This window comes from Oncorhynchus gorbuscha, linkage group LG12 (genome assembly GCF_021184085.1).
Source record: "Oncorhynchus gorbuscha isolate QuinsamMale2020 ecotype Even-year linkage group LG12, OgorEven_v1.0, whole genome shotgun sequence".
Classification (NCBI taxonomy): Eukaryota; Metazoa; Chordata; class Actinopteri; order Salmoniformes; family Salmonidae; genus Oncorhynchus; species Oncorhynchus gorbuscha.
The window spans coordinates 26,074,652-26,090,501 of record NC_060184.1 but is presented as its reverse complement, the minus strand read 5'-3'; the positions used below and the strand labels follow the sequence as shown (position 1 = coordinate 26,090,501).

General features: G+C 44.2%; 1 protein-coding gene across 2 annotated transcripts in view; it reads right to left on the bottom strand.

Moving 5' to 3' along the window:
• The window catches only part of LOC123990781 (EH domain-containing protein 3), a 42,176-nt gene that overhangs the window by 12,105 nt on the left and 14,221 nt on the right, over window positions 1-15,850 (bottom strand). For both annotated transcript variants that reach the window (XM_046291642.1, XM_046291639.1), the window contains one exon: window positions 13,939-14,036. In XM_046291642.1, coding sequence (XP_046147598.1) covers window positions 13,939-14,036 — 98 coding nt within the window. The remainder of the gene's footprint in view (window positions 1-13,938; window positions 14,037-15,850) is intronic.

Below are 15,850 nucleotides of genomic sequence, written 5' to 3'. Positions count from 1 at the left end.
CGTCCCATCCGAAACACAGCACCCTACTCACTGCCCTGGGGCATTGGGATATTTTTTAGACCAGAGGAAAGAGTGCCTCCTACTGGACTTTCAACACCACTTCCAGCAGCATCTGGTCTCCCATCCAGGAACTGACCAGGACCAACCCTGTTTAGCTTCAGAAGCAAGCCAGCAGTGGTATGCAGGGTGGTATGCTGCTGGCAGGTTAGCTGAGTCCTGACTCCACTTAGCTTTTGGATGAGTCATTAGCCAAGGGGTTCACATACTTTTCCCAACCTACACTGTGAATGTTTACACAGTGTGTTCAATGAAAATGAAAACGTATAATTGGTTGCGTGTTATTAGTTTAAGCAGACTGTGTGTGTCTATTGTTGTGTCTTAGATGAAGGTCAGATCAAATTTTACGACCAATTGATGCAGAAATCCAGGTAATTCCAAAGGGTTCAGATACTTTTTCTTGCCACTGTACGTGCTATAGCATTATGAGGTCAATACATGAACAGACAGGTTATGGGTACCTTGAGAGAGATAAAGCATCTGTGAAGAACACACAATTGAGTTGAAAGAAGAGAGACAATTGAAAGGGCTATGAAATACACTGAACAAAAACATAAATGCAACAATTTCAAGGATTCTACAGAATTACAGTTCATATAAGGAAATCAGTCGATTTAAATAAATGAATCGGGCCCCAATCTATGGATTTCACATCACTGGGAATACAGATATGCATCTGTTGGTCACATATACCTTAAAAAACGTAGGGGCGCGAATTTAAAAAACCCAGTGAGTATCTAATGTGACCACCATTTGCCTCACACATCACCTTTGCATAGAGTTAATCAGGCTGTTGATTGTGGCTTGTGGAATGTATTCCCACTCCTCATCAATGTCTAGGAAGAACTGGGACATTTTCAGCTTCCAGGAATTGTGTAGAGACTCTTGCGACATGGGGCCGTGCATTATCAGGCTAATGGCGGCAGAGGAATGGTACAACAATGGGCCTCAGGATCTCATCACGGTATCTCTGTGCATTCTAATTGCGATCGATAAAATGTAGTTGTGTTCGTTGTCCATAGCTTATGCCTGCCAATACCATAACCCCACCGCCACGATGGGCATTCTGTTCACAACGTTGACATCAGCAAACCGCTCACCCACACGACGCTGTCTGCCATCTGCCCCATACAGTTGAAATTGAGATTCCTTCGTGTAGAGCACACTTCTCCAGTGTGCCATTGGCCATCGAATGTGAGCATTTGACTACTGAGGTCGGTTACGACGCTGAACTGCAGTCAGGTCAAGACCCTGGTGAGGACGATGAGAATGCAGATGATCTTCCCTGAGTTGGTTTCTGACCGTTTGTGCAGAAATGATTGGGTTGTGGAAACCCACAGCTGTCCGGATGGCTTGTCTCAGACGATCCCACACGTGAAGAAGATAGATGTGAAGGGCTGACGTGGTGACACGTGGTCTGCGGTTGTGAGGCCGGTTGGGCATACTGACAAATTCTCTAAAACAACGTTGGAGGTGGCTTATGGTAGAGAAATAAACATTAAATTGCCTGACAACAGCTCTGGTGGACATTCCTGCAGTCAGCATGCCAATTGAATGCTCCCTCAAAACTTCAGACATCTGTGAGATAATAAAGCTTTTTCAGCTCATGAAACATGGGACCAACACTTCACATGTTGTGCTTATATTTTTGTTCAGTGTTGAAAAAATACTAAGATGACCACCCAGGACTTCCATTTCAGGTTGATTGTTTGTGCATAGACACATCATAGACACAACAACACAACCTACAACTGTGTTTTTGCAGAGACACTGAATATTTCAATATCAAGACACATATGCCTACCATCTATCACCTGCCTCCTGAAGCACCTTCTTCAATCTTTCCAACTCCAGGGGTGCTAGGCAGAGCTCCACCTTACCTTGGAGCACTTACAGCGAAGGGGAAGAGTTCCACAGCATTCCCAGAATTGAAGACTGTACCAGAAGTTGGGATTAGTGTGTTAATGTTGCTCAAATCACAGGCATGGAATATGGCAGCCATGGCCATGTTTCCAGGGAAGGATGTTATCCCATGCCGACACAGGGGATAGAGACGCATAGGCCTCATCCCAGATGATTTGGCAGTTTCACTATGGGGCTTTATTGTTACCTGCGGTAGGGATGGAATATATCTCTCTAACCTTTTCTTACGAGGTGGTGGTGTTTATTACCTACTTACTACTTCCTACGCCTGTTCTAGTGTTTCTCTCGAGGTTATTGACTAGACTTACCCGAAAGATATTGTGGATCAACATTTACTGTAAGGGCTTAAAGTGAACTAAACACGACGTCTCATTGCTCCTTCACCTCAGCAGGGACTTTGATACATATAGGCAGCCGCACAGGAGGTAAGAGACCATACGTGAATAATGGGCAGGACAATAAGAGCAGTGAAACAGGTTGGCAGGGATTATAAAACAATGTGGGAACAATGGAGGTTAATGTCAGGGAACCCAGTTATTTCATGGCAGGTCTGGCTTGCCGCAGCACTGCAGAAACTCCATAGGGTTTATAGTGTAGTAGTATAGGCAAGCTGCATTGGTTAACACTGTGCTTTCACTACAATACCTCCATATGGGCATTTACGATACTCGCTATAGCCGGGTCCATGTTCATTCGCAGCTGTACATGGGGAGAGAGAGACAAAAACAGAGGTGAAAATGAAATGAAGGAAAAGAAAATTGGGGTTCAGTGCTTCAAGTGGAGATGGAGACGTATGGGTGTACTTTATGATAAACACAATACAGTTTAGTAATGGACCTCTCCAGTACTGAAACACAGTCAGGGTCCTGGTAGAATAGAAGGCAAAATGTTTAAAGACCTAGTGCAGTCAAAAATGAGATTTTGCTGTCTTTTATATATATTTCCACACTATGATGTTGGAATAATCCTGTGTAATTGTGAAATTGATGCCCTTTTAGTGTAAGAGCTGTTTGAAAAGACCGCCTGAAATGTCTGCCTGTTTTGCTGGGATGTAGTTCTGGCCTGCCTGGTGACATCACCAGGTGGTAAATGGGTTAATAGACCGATAAGAGAGTTCCAAACCTCTCTGCCAATAACAGCTAGTTTCCAGTTTCCCCATCCCCACACAGACCACTCCCAGACAGATATTTCTCTTCATTCTTGACCATTTTGATTGAAAACATATATTCTGTGGGGTTACCACAACAACGAGAGAAACCAGAGAGGGGGGAACGAGACAGAGATGGCAAATATATGCATACTCGTACCATTCACACTATAGGGCAAGCCTCAGACAGAGACCGTCAAGAACCATCACAGAAAATGTTAACTAATTAGCAACATAGCAAGTACTTACTACTTTTTATCATGTTAGCTAACCTTTCCTTTAACCTAACTCCTACCCTAACCTTAACCCCTAACCCAAGGCCTAACTAACGTTGGCTACCTAGCTAACATTATAGCCACCTAGCCACAACAAATTGTAATTTGTAGCATATCATACATTTTGCAAATGTGTTACATACTGTATCAATTGCAATTCATAACATATTGTAAGAACTGCAAGTCTTAAAATATCACATGAATTGTAATTTGTGACATATCATACGAAATGGATGATGGACATCCACAAATGAATTCATATCATACGAAACTTAAGATATCATACTAATTGGAGTGTCCCAGATTTGATTTCCTCTATGTTACATCTACCCCTGAGTCCAGTTGGCAAGGACAGGCTCCACACACACACACACACACACACACACACACACACACACACACACACACACACACACACACACACACACACACACACACACACACACACACACACACACACACACACACACACACACACACACACACACACACACACACACACACACACACACACACACAGCTGTGCTGACTGTGAGTAAGGTCAATTTAGCCTCCATTTATTTGCTATGGGAACACATTGGAGTGGGGGACTTTGTTCTACACATTGATTTTAAGTGGGTGAACAGCCATGGTAGAATAACAGTTTAAGACATTACCATATTTTAAGTAGTTTAACAAAAAATGTAAAGTGACGACTATATGTAATCTATCAATATTGGAAGCATCAGAAAAGTGGACCTGCGTTCATAAAGAATTGTATACCTTGGCATACAATAGTTAACAAACCTGGAGCCAATGTTCTGTATGCTCTGCTTCCAAATCAGCTGGAAAGAGTGACTATGTTATATAAGGTCCAAAGTCAATCCAAAGGTAACAAGTGTCAGAACTATGATATATCAAAACTCCCACTTTCTTCACATCATTGACTTGGAACCGAACTGAACACACAATCAGCTAGCTCTATGACTTTGCCTACACTTGGGCTTTAGAAGCCATAGGGAGTGATTGGAATGGAATATCAGATCCAGGAATCTGTCATTTTCCACAGTTCAATGACAGTACAAAAGTAAGGGATAGTCAGGGATAGTCTTCATGTCTTTCTTAGTGCTGTACTTCTGACTCCTTGGCCATCAGAAGTTTAAGTGTGTTACTGGTTGACATGGGAACTCAGTTTTGGCCCTTGGCTGTGAAAACACTGTAATCAGACAATGATCTACTTCGGGCAGGCATGCACCCTGTTGAAGATGACGATTGTTTAACTTAAAAGGGTGGAAACCACTTAGTAAATAAATAAATAAAGAAGAGACTGTGGATCTCTTTGTTAGATTCAAATTCAGCAAGCTGAAAATGCATGATCAAATGGTTTATAAAGACTTCATAAACTCAGTTCACCTCATCATGAGGGGCCGCAGTTGCTCACTAACTGACTATCAATTAACTGACTATCAGTGACTGACACAACACAAGAAAAACTGATGACATGCAAACAAATGTCGAAATGGCACCTTGTTTATTCTACTATTCTAACTCGCAACTATAAGTTGAGACCCCGACTGAGTTCCTGAAAAATAATAATACTGGAGATACATGGTTAAAAAGCTCCAAGTCATTTTCTGAATTACTCTTAACGAACTTTTATTATACTACTTTTTTCATTTTTTTACCAAAGAATAAAAACAACAGGGGTATTAGCGATGGCTGCCCATAAACAAACCAGCTCTCCGTTTCTCTATAACTACAAGGATATGACACACAGTGTGTGGGCTTAGAGACTTTTTTATAATTGTCCCTTCTGGGCATCCTTACTGAGGTCATTATCCTGCCCATCTGCCAGTTAAGTCTGTGTTTTTAAGAAACCGGCTTCTCTCTCGTCTCTCTATCCTATGGGTCAGTTCTAAGCATACACAGATGGTCACCCTCCTTGTACTCGTGCTGCCATGAAGGGGGAAGTTGTGCCATATCTCTGTTCAAAGTAATACAATAACTTATTGTGCCAACCCTCTCCAGTCCCCATACATGAGTACTTGTCCCTGGCCAACTGTCGTCAGGCCTCTGGGACTGAAGTAGTTAACAGAGATATGCCCTGTTTACTACTTAGCTACGACTGGTACTAAAGGGTCATATTTTCTGTGAGCTACTTGAAAGTATCAAGCAGTAATTGTCCCTCAACTTTAACCTGTTTCAAACCCACCACTCTTTCTTAAATGTTTGACACAAGCCATCTTATTCAGTTGATGACTGCAACATGAGTGATGTTATGTTAATTTGTCCACTGATCCAGGAATCCTAAGACAAAAACAAGCTGTGAAAAGTATCCCCGGTTCTGTCCACTAGAGTGCTGTATGTAGGATCCTAAGCCGTACTACACACATTATTCAGCACCATTAATCCAACAGGCCCTGTCAGGCCAACATGCAGCGCAGTGGGAGAGGAGACAAAACAGCAGCAGGTACACACAGTACACACACATACAGGCATGTTAGACACTCACACACATGCACCTGTCTGCTCTAAAAGGATTACACTTGTTAAGCATCTTTTCAACAAGACTACAACCCACATCTCCAAACCACATTAAGCTTACAGCGGGTCAGCTGTTTAACAGAAAGGTTTATATACCTGTTATAAACAATGTTCCTGCGTTTTAAAGTAGTCTCTACAGAGACAAACACTGAGGGCCTATCTTGCTATCTTGTAACACCTGATTGTAGAAGGCAAGTATTTCACAGTGCGACCCAACCTGCTGTGCAGTGTTAAGGCTCCTCACACGACCAGGCAGCCATTCTCATTAGGAGTGCTAAATCTGAACATCACACTAACACACGAACGAGAGGGAGAGAGCATCCTGACCCAGAGCATGGGAGAGAGCAGCCTGACCCAGAGCATGGGAGAGAGCAGCCTGACCCAGAGCATGGGAGAGAGCAGCCTGACCCAGAGCATGGGAGAGAGCACAGCTTGCCATGAACTACCATCACACATACTGTAACACAGTGTGTTTGTGTGCTCACATTAGTGTGTGTGCACGTGAGTGACAAATAGAGAGAGAAGAGAGAGGGATAAATAGAGCAAGAGAATGAGAGAGCAAGAGATAAGATTATAAACGTCACACACAGTCAGCCAGAGGGAGGCAGCAGTCCAGGGATTCCAGACCAGGGCTTCAGGCTGCAGGGCCGAGACACGGGCAGCTTTACACGCGAGACCGACAGGAAGAGGCTAATGAGAGAGCAGGGCCTAAGGCTCAGCCTGCCCTAATGACTTCTCTGCTCCTAATGGGAATGTACAGGGGCAGGAAGACCACAGCCTTCACTGATGCTATGGATAGAACATTTAGACATTATCGGTGATGTAATATATTAATTGTATTGGGAGGAGAGCTTCTGATGTACAGTGTATGCCTAAACTGTACCTGGAAAAGAGCTTCGAAGTTATCCAACTCTCTGAGGGTGTTTTCACACTTGGTCTTTTTCAGATATTTTTGGTGAACTCAATGTGGTTCGCTTATTTTGTTATTCAGTGTGAACACGCCAAAGAACTCAGACCCCTCAAAAGATCCCTCGAAGCGTACCGAACTGAGACCGTCTCGAGAGGTGGGTTCAGTTCGTTTGAATTCCGCGGTCCAGTGCTCTTTAAGGCAATGTGAATACAAAGCTCCCCAGGTTCACTTGTCATTATTCCCGCACGACAGACTAGACTACCGCAACACTATTTCCCCTGCCATAACCCCTTACATTGGTGCCACTAAATCAAGAACATGATGATGTGCAGGTTCGTGGAAAAGAAATGTCTTTGGATATTGATAAGCGATTTTCAAGGATGCACAGAAATTCCAAAATATGTGTGGAGTTTTGTACTGACACGAATTTCTGATATTTCTTTTTGCAATATGTGATCTAGTATAAGCTCAGAAAGCTTCATACGCTGTTTATTCGATTATGGGGATTGAATAGTGTGAGAAGACAAAGACATTTGGTGAGAATCACAACATAGGGAAGGTACAAAATCAAGGTCCGTGCAATCCAGAATCCTTGGGACGTCAAACCTCTGATGGTACCCCATTGAAGTTGTCATTTCAAATGGTTACGGTAAGGGTTAAGGTTAAGGTAAGGGTAGGGGTTACAGTTAGGGTTAGGATTTAGCATAGGGACGTCCCACATATCCCGGATAGCACGAGCCTTCCTTTCTAAAGATGTAATATATGTGAATGCAAAGAGAACTGAGTTATATCCCTTTTTTTAATCACAGACTTCACTTTAAAGAGGACTGAGATTGTTTCTTTTAAAGAGGACTACTGCATATGTGAAAACACCCTGAGATCGCCAGGAAACTCAAAACTGAGTCCAAGAGTACATTTTATGAATTCCCACTATAACACACGAGAGTGGTTTTTAAGGGCCACTTGGTTAACATCAGCTTTGGGACACGCTCACTTCCTGTTATGAATGCTTTAGGGGCATGAAAGGCACAAGTGCATCACCAATAACAACCGGGCCAAATTGTAGGGAGAAGACGCAGACAAACAAGTAGTAACCTGCAATCACAGGCTTTTGATGATGCCACGTTAGATTCCCTATACTTTAACTCGAGAATCTAGATACACGACCAGCAGTGTGAATTTGAAAGTACATGTAGGCACAATTTTGTGCCTCTGGTCTAATAAAATGGTAACTACTTGACTATACAAAGTAAGATCCTCAGCATATTAGTCATTCAAGCATTTCCAGTAGTCCCAAAACAGGGATTGATTTCACTAGTAAATGCTAAGCTTTACATTTGAATACACATTCAATGACAACATAGGCCTACTCTGCATAAACTGCTGCATACAATTTGTCTCCATAAGTTCTTTTGATTTGTGGCACAAATGATGTTACACAGTTTACTGGACATTTGTGCTTATGTGACGACATTGGAGTTGCTCTGTATGTAGGGGCTCTGGTTCTGACTACTCCATGTTCCCTGTGTATAGCTCTAAAGCTGGGTTCTCTCTCTGCTTCCTCTCTCCTCTCTGCTCCCCTGAATGAGCCCTAATCCGACTGGACCGTGAGCTCACCAAACACAGAGCCACAGACACACAAGCCACCACACCACTGCAACTCACACACACACACCGGCAGCCCAAAGGAAAGTGCTGACGGCCGGGGTGGGCCGTGCTGGGTGATTACTGTGGGCTATCGGGTGGGTGATGGACTTTTGCTGAATGTGGAATGAAGTAACTAACCATGCACAAAACAAACAGGAGGACACGGACCCCCGCAGAGATTGGCTGGCTGATCTCAGGGGGAGATTACAACCTAGTTGAGCCTGATGCAAACACAGAGGCACACATCTATCTGCCACACCACATGTCCTAGAGACTTGGCTTCAGTAGAGTGTACAGTGGTGAGGTAAGGTTTTATGGGTCTCAGACAGTTCATAGAGAAGAGAAGAAGCACAGTGTGATATGGTAGAATACAGTAGAAGAGTAGAGGTGTAGTGGTAAGGTGAGATGAGAGCTAAGGTACAGTACAAGAGTAGAGGTGTAGTGGTAAGGTGAGATGAGAGCTAAGGTACAGTAGAAGAGTAGAGGTGTAGTGGTAAGGTGAGATGAGAGCTAAGGTACAGTAGAAGAGTAGAGGTGTAGTGGTAAGGTGAGATGAGAGCTAAGGTACAGTATAAGAGTAGAGGTGTAGTGGTAAGGTGAGATGAGATGATAACTAAGGTACAATAGAAAAGTAGAGGTGTAGTGGTAAGGTGAGATGAGAACTAAGATAAAGTAGAAGAGTAGAGGTGTAGTGGTAAGGTGAGATGAGATGATAACTAAGGTACAATAGAAAAGTAGAGGTGTAGTGGTAAGGTGAGATGATAACTAAGGTACAGTAGAAGAGTAGAGGTGTAGAGGTAAGATGAGATGAGATCTAAGGTACAGTACAAGAGTAGAGCTGTAGTGGTAAGGTGAGATGACATGAGATGATAACTAAGGTACAGTATAAGAGTAGAGGTGTAGTGGTAAGGTGAGATGATAACTAAGGTACAATAGAAAAGTAGAGGTGTAGTGGTAAGGTGAGATGATAACTAAGGTACAGTAGAAGAGTAGAGGTGTAGAGGTAAGATGAGATGAGATCTAAGGTACAGTACAAGAGTAGAGCTGTAGTGGTAAGGTGAGATGACATGAGATGATAACTAAGGTACAGTATAAGAGTAGAGGTGTAGTGGTAAGGTGAGATGACATGAGATGATAACTAAGGTACAGTATAAGAGTAGAGGTGTGGTGGTAAGGTGAGATGAGATGATAACTAAGGTACAGTACAAGAGTAGAGGTGTAGTGGTAAGGTGAGATGAGATCTAAGGTACAGTACAAGAGTAGAGCTGTAGTGGTAAGATGAGATCAGATGAGATGATAACTAAGGTACAGTATAAGAGTAGAGGTGTGGTGGTAAGGTGAGATGAGATCTAAGGTACAGTATAAGAGTAGAGGTGTAGTGGTAAGGTGAGATGAGATGATAACTAAGGTACAGTACAAGAGTAGAGGTGTAGAGGTAAGGTGAGATGAGAAGATAACTAAGGTACAGTATAAGAGTAGAGGTGTGGTGGTAAGGTGAGATGAGATCTAAGGTACAGTATAAGAGTAGAGGTGTAGATGTAAGGTGGGATGATAACTAAGATACAGTAGAAGAGTAGAGGTGTAGTGGTAAGGTGAGATGATAACTAAGATACAGTATAAGAGTAGAGGTGTAGTGGTAAGGTGAGATGAGATCTAAGGTACAGTAGAAGAGTAGAGGTGTAGTGGTAAGGTGAGATGATAACTAAGGTACAGTATAAGAGTAGAGGTGTAGTGGTAAGGTGGGATGAGATCTAAGGTACAGTAGAAGAGTAGCGGTGTAGTGGTAAGATTAGATGAGATGATAACTAAGGTACAGTAGAAGAGTAGAGGTGTCGTGGTAAGATGAGATGAGATCTAAGGTACAGTAGAAGAGTAGAGGTGTAGTGGTAAGATGAGATGAGATGAGATGATAACTAAGGTACAGTAGAAGAGTAGAGGTGTCGTGGTAAGGTGAGATGATAACTAAGGTACAGTATAAGAGTAGAGGTGTAGTGGTAAGGTGAGATGAGATCTAAGGTACAGTATAAGAGTAGAGGTGTAGCGGCAAGGTGAGATGAGAGCTAAGGTACAGTAGGGTAGGAGTTCTCAGCAGGTTGCTATCAGCTGGAGGTAACCCTGACCCTGTGGTGAGGAATGAGACTGGACTGGTTCACAGGAAGCCAGAGTTACTCTCTCTTTTCTCTCCCTGACAAGGAACAAAGAGACCTTTTTTCCCAGAATATTGGTGTGTCGCGTGTGCCAAGACATACTTCCGTTCAATCACCTCTGAGGATTCTAAGAATTTTCTTTGCATCTCTCACTGTGACATCTACCATCAGTGAAAAGACACAAGAGTGAGGGAAACATTGGCACACACTAAAAGAAAAAGTAATGCACCATGTACATACAATGTTGACAATCCATTCTAGCCAGGTACTTCCAGAGAGTGTTTATGGGGTCAGCCTATGGCGGCCTGCTAGGCCAAGTGCTAAGCACCATATATATCTACTGCAGAGGCTAGATGTCCTTGTTGATAAGAGGGCTGGAACACTGTGACATCATGGTGACATTGATCAGTACTCCTGTCCCCTTTGCCATTCGCAGAGCCACAGATGCATTCAGAATACCAGAGGGCATAAATGAAGGTGTATTTACATACTTTGCAGCTTTGAAACCCCTATGAGAGTCGTCACTGAAATAAAACACAGATTTCTTATTAGGATTAAGCAGAGTGTACTCAGAGACTAATAGACAATGGTCTTTACTGTTTACTGGAATTCATGTGGAAAGAGCTGCTGGACCATGTTACACAGTCCTATAAACATAGGGGTGTTGCATAGAGTATCTCATGCTGATCTCTGGTGTCTTTCATCACATCATGACTGAATGCAGATTTAAACAATGCCACAGCTACACGTTTCCCTGACTTCCCATACAGTGTGTGGTTTTAAAGGGTCAAAGGGTCAGAGGAAAAAAAGGTCAGTCACAGAGAAGCAGGATATCTGAAGGGTGCTTGCTATTTTCACCACAAATATTGGGAATTAAAGGTTCAAACATGTCCCAGAAAATGCTAATAGAGTAATTGCAGAAGTGGTTTCAGTGTGGAAGACACAATCACACGGAAGGTTTTGATCCAGAACTGGCTATGCAAATGTCTCAGTGGGTTCAGCAGCACAGGTGGAGAGAGGAGAGGAGATTGTATGGGATGGAGGGGTTGAGAGAGGGGTGGAGATATGGGTAGAGGAGTGGAGAGAGGGGTAGAGGGGTTGAGAGAGGGGTGAAGAGAGGGGTAGAGGGGTTGAGAGAGGGGTGAAGAGAGGGGTAGAGGGATTGTAAGGGATGGAGAGGTTGAAAGAAGGGTAGAGATGGGGGTGGAGTGGTGGACAGAGGGGTAGAGGGGTTGAGAGAAGGGTATAGGTGTGGAGACATGGGTGGTGGGTTTAGAGAAGGGTGGAGAGGTAAAGAGAAAGGTGGAGAGGTAAAGAGAGGGGTGGATAGGTAAAGAGAAGGGTGGAGAGGTAAAGAGAGGGGTGGATAGGTAAAGAGAAGGGTGGAGAGGTAAAGAGAAAGTTGGAGAGGTAAAGAGAGGGGGAGAGGTAAAGAGAAGGGTGGAGAGGTAAAGAGAGGGGTGGAGAGGTAAAGAGAAAGGTGGAGAGGTAAAGAGAGGGGGAGAGGTAAAGAGAAGGGTGGAGAGGTAAAGAGAGGGGTGGAGAGGTAAAGAGAAAGGTGGAGAGGTAAAGAGAGGGGGAGAGGTAAAGAGAAGGGTGGAGAGGTAAAGAGAGGGGTGGAGAGGTAAAGAGAGGGGTGGAGAGGTAAAGAGAAAGGTGGAGAGGTAAAGAGAAGGGTGGAGAGGTAAAGAGAGGGGTGGTGAGGTAAAGAGAGGGGGAGAGGTAAAGAGAGGGGTGGAGAGGTAAAGAGAAAGGTGGAGAGGTAAAGAGAAAGGTGGAGAGGTAAAGAGAAGGGTGGAGAGGTAAAGAGAAGGGTGGTGAGGTAAAGAGAGGGGGAGAGGTAAAGAGAAGGGTGGAGAGGTAAAGAGAAAGGTGGAGAGGTAAAGAGAAGGGTGGAGAGGTAAAGAGAGGGGTGGTGAGGTAAAGAGAGGGGGAGAGGTAAAGAGAAGGGTGGAGAGGTAAAGAGAAAGGTGGAGAGGTAAAGAGAAGGGTGGAGAGGTAAAGAGAGGGGTGGAGGTAAAGAGGTAAAGAGAGGGGAGAGGTAAAGAGAAGGGTGGAGAGGTAAAGAGAAAGGTGGAGAGGTAAAGAGAAGGGTGGAGAGGTAAAGATAAGGGTGGAGAGGTAAAGAGAGGGGTGGTGAGATAAAGAGAGGGGTGGTGAGGTAAAGAGAGGGGTGGAGAGGTAAAGAGGGGTGGATGGGTGAGGTTGAAGAGAAGGGTGGAGAGGTAAAGAGAAGGGTAGATAGGTAAAGAGAGGGGTGGAGAGGTTTGGAAGAGAGGGGTGGAGAGGTAAAGAGATGGGTGGAGAGGTAAAGAGAGGGGTGGAGAGGTTGAGAGAGTGGAGATGGAGAGGTAAAGAGAAGGGTGGGGAGGTTGAGAGAGGGGTGAAGGTAAAGTAATGAGATGGAGTGGAGAGGTTGAGAGAGGGGTGGAGAGGTTGAGAGAGGCATGGAGAGGTTGAGAGAGGCATGGAGAGGTTGAGAGAGGGGTGGAGAGGTTGAGAGAAGGGTGGAGAGGTTGAGAGAGGGGTGGAGTAGTAAAAGAGATGGGTGGAGTGGTTGAGAGAAGGGTGGAGAGGTTGAGAGAAGAGTGGAGAGGTTGAGAGAGGGGTGGAGTGGTAAAGAGAGGGGTAGAGAGGTTGAGAGAGGTTTGGAGAGGTTGAGAGAAGGGTGGAGAGGTTGAGAGAGGGGTGGAGAGGTAAAGAGGGGTGGAGAGGTAAAGAGAAGGGTGGAGAGGTAAAGAGAAGGGTAGATAGGTAAAGAGAGGGGTGGAGAGGTAAAGAGAGGGGTGGAGAGGTAAAGAGATGGGTGGAGAGGTAAAGAGAGGGGTGGAGAGGTTGAGAGAGGCATGGAGAGGTAAAGAGAAGGGTGGGGAGGTTGAGAGAGGGGTGGAGTAGTAATGAGATGGGTGGAGAGGTTGAGAGAGGGGTGGAGAGGTTGAGAGAGGCATGGAGAGGTTGAGAGAGGCATGGAGAGGTTGAGAGAGGGGTGGAGAGGTTGAGAGAAGGGTGGAGAGGTTGAGAGAGGGGTGGAGTAGTAAAAGAGATGGGTGGAGTGGTTGAGAGAAGGGTGGAGAGGTTGAGAGAAGAGTGGAGAGGTTGAGAGAGGGGTGGAGTGGTAAAGAGAGGGGTGGAGAGGTTGAGAGAGGTTTGGAGAGGTTGAGAGAAGGGTGGAGAGGTTGAGAGAGGGGTGGAGAGGTTGAGAGAGGCATGGAGAGGTTGAGAGGAGGGTGGAGAGGTTGAGAGAGGGGTGGAGTGGTAAAGAGATGGGTTGAGAGGTTGAGAGAGGGGTGGAGAGGTTGAGAGCCATACCTCTGCTGATCCTCTGCTTCTCTCCAGACAGGATACCAGGAGTATCAATCACACTGATGCTCTCCAGAACAGGGTTGGGCAGCTGGGCACACACAAACCTACAGGACATAAGACAAGATTTAAGAAACACTAGATAGACCAACACTGAAGAATTACAGAGCCTACATGATCAAATCTGACACAGAAAAAAAGTCGGACGGACATAAGACAAACACTCCCAGACTGACACATAGAAACACAGACAGATAGTTGGGTTTTCTTCATGTAAAACAAAGTATTGACCACTTTGGACACAGTTTGTCTTAGGATTCAAAAAGGCAACTGGTAATGTTTGACATTCAACCATGTTCCAACTGTGACATTGGCTTTTTCTTATCTATGGAAACTTGTTCACACTGATGTCGGAAATACAACTGATAATAAATCAGAATGTTAGATACATAGTTGAGCTGAACTCTACCCTTTACTCTTGGAGTCTTCACTGCTTAGGGAACGTGCATTATACACATGTTTATCTGTTTAAACTGTTTTCTGAGCCAAGGCAAAATTCTGCGTACTTACTGTGGTACGACAAAGAGCGGCCGTAAGCCAAGAACCCTAACAAACCTTACTCCACACATTTGTTCTGCTACTTAACATCAGAGCCACCTGCTGAAACCATCACAAACCATGTGTTCATATCATCTCCCTTAGGACACACGCTATTAGACCACAGCCTTGTGCTGACATTGGAAGCCCTACGTTGATTGCTCCCTCAACCTCTCGTGATCCAAAGTATGAATAGCATATTTAAGAAACACTTCATAGGTAATAAGGCAATAAGCAGCGAGCCCTTTTACCCAGCGCGAGGTGTGAGGTATGTATGACACGCGTTACATCAGATGATAAAGGGTTAACAGACCCACTGACGGTCTGACACTAAAAGGGGAAACACCTGGACGGCGAGCAGAGGGAAATTCAATCAGAGGTGGAATGTAGAGCTTGTGTAGCAGGTCTCTGCTCGTGGCATGATATCATCCTGTGACATAGTAAACACAGCTACCGTTGAGGCAGGCTAAACTTAACTTTCACTCTCGCTCCTGCACTCAGTCCGCCTCCCTCTCTTTCCTTCTCACAAGGACTGTGAGTTTCATGCCAACGGAGAAATATTTAATACTTTGGCATCAGTAAGCTAAGCAACTTTCATTGCTTCCCTACATAAATCAAAGCGTGGGGGTATTCTCAAACAAATTGGAATTTCAAATTAAATTGTAATCTGAAACTTATTGGAAACTCAGCAGGGGCACAGAGAAACACTCACATGACTAACATGACTGACTCGTAGAGTTTCTGAGAAATCTTTTGGCCATTTGAGCTCAAAGCAAGTTTGAAAAATGTATTCTCCCAGGGGCCTTTAGAATGTGGAACTCAAAAAACTGATGCACAGTATTGATATTCAATGCTAATAAGTTACTGAACATTCACCATTCTATTGATAAGGCATCTAAAAACAACCAGTAACAGAGTGCTTTTCATTTGCTGTATACAAACATGAGTCATCCAACTATATAGAGCAGGTATTCCCATATTGGGATACACGCAACGCAGTCGGGGTAAGCCAAATAAAAATGTGATTCACATTTAAAAATAGTCCATTTTTACTTTCAACGGGGCTATACATTTGGGTGAGTTTTTCTCTCTCGCCTGAGTAGCCTCGTTTCACTGCCAAAAATAAACTTAAACCATCTAGTGTTCAGTGAAAAAACAATAAAATGTCAAATACAGGTAGCCTAGTCAAATAATTAACATCCAATTACATGGACCAATACTCTCTCCACTAACGGTCCATATGTAGCCAAACGTAGCTGCTGCTCATTTTGGTATCTGTACTGATGGCGCAAAAGCCATAACAGGGAGATGGAGTGGTAATGCT